Source organism: Talpa europaea, assembly GCF_964194135.1.
Source record: "Talpa europaea genome assembly, chromosome: 5".
NCBI classification, from domain to species: Eukaryota; Metazoa; Chordata; class Mammalia; order Eulipotyphla; family Talpidae; genus Talpa; species Talpa europaea.
This window is the reverse complement of record NC_140071.1, coordinates 39413310-39419497: the sequence shown is the minus strand read 5'-3', so window position 1 is coordinate 39419497 and position 6188 is coordinate 39413310. Positions and strand designations below refer to the sequence as shown.

Here is a 6188-nt window from a genome sequence, read left to right as displayed (position 1 = left end):
ACATTGACTCAAATTTTCTTTAAAATGTTGGTGTTTGGGGGGCCTCCCTGGTGGTGCAAGGGGTTAAGCACAGCACTATGAAGCTATCCCCAGCCACTGTAGCACAGGTTCGATCCCTGCACCAGGGAGGTGACCCACATGGCTCTGCAGAACTCTTCTGTCTCGCCCGCTTCTCCCCTCAGCAGTGTATTTCAGTCAGTCTGCCTGTTCTGCTCCTTATTCTGTCTCTGGTGAAACCTCTCACCCCCTCATCTCTGGCCTGCACCCCAGTTTTTGTATGCATAAAGAAATCTTTACAAATGAAATGAAATAAAATAAAATAAAATAAAATAAAATAAAATAAAATAAAATAAAATAAAATAAAATGTTGGTGTTTACTGTGTTCCATAGAGAGGTGGTTTCCCAGGCTCACCCATTCTTTGATTCTTTGGGCTTCAGGTATCAGCCCTTTTGCTAGGCGGATGATGTCAATATAATTAGTCACCTGAACCTATGCTACAGGCATTTCTCCCTACAGCGCTATTCCACAGAGTTGCAAAAAGAACCTCCTGCCCTAATTTCTAGAATTACTCCAAATCATCATTTTGGTAACTTTTTTCCTAGAAGATAAGTCAATAAGCTATCTTCCCCCTTAAATGGTGTTAAAAAAGAGTTGCCAGGGGCCTCCCTGGTGGCGCAAGTGATTAAGCACTGCATTATGAAGCAATCCGCAGCTTCTGCAGCACGAGTTCAATCCCTGGCCGGCCAGGGAGAAACCCACATGACACAGCAGACCTCTCCTGTCTCACCCGCTGCTCTCCTCAGCAGTGTATTTCAGTCAGTCTGCCTGTTCTGTATCCTACACTGTTTCTGGTGAATCCTCTCACCCTCCACACCTCTGGCCTCTACTCCAGCTCTTGTATGCATAAATAAATAAATATTTAGAAAAAAAAAAAGAGCTGCTTTTCCTCAGCTGTCGCTAAGGTGCTCGGTCCTTCCGAGGAAGCTAAGGCCGCGTTGGGGTGAGCCCCTCACTTCATCCGGCGACTAGCACCGCGCCCGGCAGCGTCTGTCCAGCCCTCGCCCGCACCATGGCTTCGGTCTCGGAGCTCGCCTGCATCTACTCGGCTCTCATCTTGCACGACGACGAGGTGACGGTCACGGAGGATAAGATCAATGCGCTCATTAAAGCAGCGGGTGTAAATGTTGAACCTTTCTGGCCTGGCTTGTTTGCAAAGGCCCTGGCCAATGTCAACATTGGAAGTCTCATCTGCAATGTAGGGGCTGGTGGGCCTGCCCCAGCTGCAGGGGCTGCCCCTGCAGGTGGTCCTGCTCCTTCCACTGCTGCTGCTCCAGCTGAGGAGAAGAAAGTAGAGGCAAAGAAAGAAGAATCTGAGGAGTCTGATGATGACATGGGCTTTGGTCTTTTTGACTAAAGGTCTTTTGTAACACGTTCAATAAAAATTTGAACTCTTAAAAAAAAAAAAGAAAAAAAAAAGAGCTGCCTACTATCACATAAACATTTGTCAAGCACTGAACAGTTGTATGAGGAAAGCTTCTTTTGCAACTCTCCAGGATATGATACGCATAGGTCAAAGGTCACCTGTACTTGTAAAAAGATGACACATGGAATTTTCTAATTTTAGTGTTGTTTTCAAATGGGATCAGGTGCGAGTTCTACTTAAATAATATGTATACTAAATTCAAATATTCTTCTGTGCCTTCAGTGAGAAAGACACACATATCTTTGCCCTGAATATAAAATGATTAAATAACTAGACATGTAATACTCCAAAGGACTTACTATAAAGAATAACAGAGGGCCTCCCCGGTGGCGCAGCAGCCGTTGAGCGCTGGGTTGCGAGGCTGCCCGTGGCCTCTGAGGTGCCGGTTGGATCCCCCGCTGCTTCCCGGCCACCGGAGGAGGGTCCCACATGGCGCACAGACCTCTCCTGCTGCCCGCTGCTCCCCTCAGCAGTGTACTTCGGTCCTTCTGCCTGCTCTGCTCCCCGCTCTGGCTCTGGTGAATTCTCTCACCCTCCCGCGCTTCTGACTGTACCCAGTGCTTGTATAAATAAATACATAAATAAACCTTTAAAAAAAATTAAAGTAAGGGAGGGGGCGCAATTGTATGGGGAATATAACCAAAATGAAAATGCATACATTGTACAAAGATGAAAAATGATGTAAGAATTATATAAAATATTTTAAAAAATAAAATAAAACTGGTAAAAAATTAAAAAGAAAAAAAAAAGAATGCCTATCTCTGGCCTCCAAGGTGGTGTAGGGGTAAAAGACAGCACTATCAGGCTAACACAGCCACTGCAGCCCAAGTTTTGAAACTGGCTGGCCAGGGAGCAGCCCACATGGCACAGTGGACCTCCTGACTCGCTGGCTGCTTCCTTCAGTAGTCAATCTGCCTGTTCTGTTCCCCGCTCTGTCTCTGGTGAATCCTCTCACCCCCCACACTTCTGGCCTTTTCCCCCTGCTCTTGTATGCATAAATAAATAAATCTTAAAAAAAAAAAAAGAGTAACCTCTCATTAAAAAAAAAGAATGCCTATCTCCTAAGGTCATTACAGAATTAAATAAGCTGAAGTACTAAATACAATTTAAACAACAGTACTGATATGCAACAAGTGCTACCTATATATTTATTATTATTAACAACTACCTGGTTACAGATATGGCCCTTCAGAAAATAGTGACAGAATAGCAAGAAAATATTATTATAGATGAATGTCCTTTCTCCATGTCCTCAGTTTTATAATCCAAGATTTTAAAAGGCAGAAAATTAAGGAATTAAAGATGATAAAATGCCTGATTATCTTGGTAGTAGTTAACAGTTCTGACTGTAAATTCAGAGACACACATTTAAATCCTGCTCTGCCACTTGCTGCATTAGCACAGTTTCTGATTCAGCAAATTAAGAATTGTAATATCTAATTATAAGGCTGCTGTGAAGAGCAAATGAAGTAATACATGTAAAGCTTTTATGAAATATTAGGAACTTAATAAATGTTACCTATTTTTATAAGATTACAAGGTAGCACATAAGGGAAGACATGGCCTTTATAACATATACTTATATATCCATGAAAAAATTTTAAAGTAGAGAGAAACAAGAAACCCACTTAATAAATTATTACAGTGTACATATAAAACTACAACCACATTTTTATATCCTTCTCATTATATTCTAGCAGAAAAGCAGGTATTCATAGTTGTTTTCCACATAATAAGCCCACAATGATTTACAGTGGGAAGGAGTAATCAGTGATACCATGGAAGAAAACAAGACTCAAATATTTAATTTCAGTTTCAACCAAATTCTTAACCTGCACATTTTTCACTAAAATCAGAGGGCTGAGTAAAAATAATACATTCCAAATGGTTTCTACCATCCACTCTGGCTGAGGTGTGAGAAGGCTCCAAGCCGCATCAATGATTTCAGTCTGATTGTCATGTTAACTATGTAAGTTACCTGAGTCCTTACAAAACAATGCTTAAGTACAAAAATTTCCTGACATTTCCTCAGGGAACTTCTGAAAGCAGTTCCTCAATTAACAATTCTATTTGTGTTCTTAGAAAACTAATTGCCCCTGTAAATGGACTTTGTCAGTGGATACTAAGAAAATATTTCCCTTCCATATTTCTAATCTTCTACACTTGCATTGATCTAACTTTTATATCAAGTTCATTTCATAAGAAGAAAATTTACCATTGAAACCAATCTTACATACAATTTTGTTGTTTCCAGAAGCAGGGCAACAGAAAGATTAATAAAGCTTACTTATTAAAATTTTAAAAATTAAATTAATTAATAAAGCTTAATTCTGTCAAGCTGTGTTTTCATACAGTGATTTCACCTACTTGAAACCATGAGGAAATCTTGAAGATATTGTTTGTTATTAATAAATACATATTTTTAAATCAATAAAGCATTAGAGGTACTCTACAGTAAAAGTTGCTAAAGTAAATTCTACTCACATATATATACATATATATATACACAAATGAAAACCAGGTTTAACTAGAAATATGGATTTCTAACTGTGTCACAAAGTAAGAGGGTAATATGTGGTTTCTTTTTCTCCTAATCTTGTTCCTCTTGCTTCTTTCATAATCCAACTATAATCATAGCTGAAAGATCATAGATTCAAATTCTCAGTTTCTCAGAACTCACCCATCACTCAACTTTAGCTATATTTTGCATGACTCTAGAGTTTAGAATTTTAGTCCTCAGCTCATGTCTTCATTCTGTTACGGGGCAGGGAGAGAGGCACCCCAGACCCCGCAAACCTGCCTGCTCTAAATAGGTTCTGCCATCCGCCGCATCAACACAAAACATATGAGACTTTAATTTAATACAATTAGGAAACAATACAGGAAAGGCAAAGAATATAGTTTCTAAATCACGCACCAAAAGTCACCCATCCCCTCATGGGTGAAAGTCCACCCAAGCAGGATTGGCCCAGAGCAAGGCCCCAAAGCCTGCCACAAGTCTAAAGCATCCTCCAGTGGGGACCCACAGAAAAGGGTCAGAAACAACCAGACAAATCTGGAAGGAAAAGAGCAAAATCAAAATCAAGACAAAACCACCATTGTCACCTCCCCACGGGTCTCACCCACATCCATATCAACAGTCCACGACCAAAAGGCAAGCGCCATTTTTTGCACGTGTCTCTTGGCTCCAAGTGCCTCTTCCAGGTCTCCTTCTGGCTCTCCATCCTGCTTCCTTTCTTCCTCAGTCTCTTCTGCAGCTTCTTCTCTCCCTGCTCAGCTCTACCCTCCTTTTGGGTGGGGCAGGAAACCTGGAACCTCCCCTTTCCTGGGGACCACCCTGTTATAATTCCAATAAATTTTCTGTCTACCTAGTGGGCATTTTCATTGACTTAAACCTACAATACCTCTAACAAATTCTTCTTCTCTTCTCATGAATTGCCCTACAATCTTTCTAATCTATTAGACTCAAAAATCTCCAAAAATAACATCTCTTTTCTAAACCCCAAGTGTAGTCAGGGACACAAAGGGCCTCAAGAGAACCAAGCTTCCCAGCATTGATAGCCTCCCACACTGACTTGATTTGACCCCTGGGACATTAGCAAGTGGAAGACCCACAAAGCCTTGATAAGTGATTGCATATTGGAACGTAAAGCCATCTTGGGTTTTCTAATACCAGTAGATAGCAGACGAAGCAGAAGGCAGGTGCTATCACAATTTATATTGTTGCTGTTACAGTTTATCTACTGAGCAGTGTTTAAAAAATTTCAATATCCTACAGAGGTCTTTTAGAGCAGTGCCAAGAGCTGATGATACAATTAAGACAAATAATAAGTTGTTACTGTTTTTAACCATCACATGTGCAGGCAATTATTACGCAACAATAAAAGAAACTTTTATTAGGAAGCCATCCTTAAAACCCAGTCCCATAGGGATTCCTATTTCCAGCGAGTGCTTATTGCACCTCTTGTGCAATATTTTCTTGCTTCTTCATCATTTAATGCATCATCTTGAACTGGAACTTTTTTATATGCTTGTGTTTCTTCTCCAGCATGACTGCAAATGTCTTGCGTTGCAAATCTAAAACATCATGGTCCCAGGAATTATTTTCTGGGACAAGAAAGGGGAAAAGAGAAGGCGGGAGGAAAGTGAGGGAGAGACTAAAGAAGAAAGAAAAGAAATGAGAATGAATAAAGTCAAACTGAACAAAAATGAACATGAAACCCTAAGCATAGGGACAGAGAGGACATGCACTGACATTTTCTCACATTGGGTAAAGACAAAAGAAAAACTCTGCGTAGATAACTATGACTATGAAATATAGGTTAAGGTAAATGCTTGGAACAGTTTCTATTTTGCCTATAAGATGATGGGCAATAAAACTAAAATAACTGTCTTAGAGGAACCTTGCTATTATGTGCTGACATCACTTCTTTTTCAGCACACGCTTTTATACGTGAAGAGAAAGCCATCAATGTAAGCACTATCAATATATTTCCATATATATTTCACATATGTACTGGCTTAAGGGAGACTGAGTTTGTGTTAAAGAGAAGTTACCAACAAAGTCTCCGTTTGGTATGTGGAGAGTGATTATAATTGATGATAGTTTTAGCACTGCAGTAATGAGAACAAGGTAGATTTTTACCATTTCCCACTCCTATCTTTATCACTAAAATAGATCCAGGGTGTGCCATTTTCTCTTCT

The 6188-nt window shown here is 40.1% G+C and overlaps 1 protein-coding gene across 1 annotated transcript; it reads left to right on the top strand.

Annotated features, from left to right (window-relative positions):
- Positions 1 to 960: 960 nt before the first annotated feature.
- LOC311171153 (large ribosomal subunit protein P1) lies at positions 961 to 1471 on the top strand. The gene has a single exon (XM_084233800.1). The coding sequence runs from the start codon at positions 1071 to 1073 to the stop codon at positions 1413 to 1415; it is 345 nt and encodes a 114-aa protein (XP_084089926.1). The 5' UTR covers positions 961 to 1070; the 3' UTR covers positions 1416 to 1471.
- Positions 1472 to 6188: the final 4717 nt, after the last annotated feature.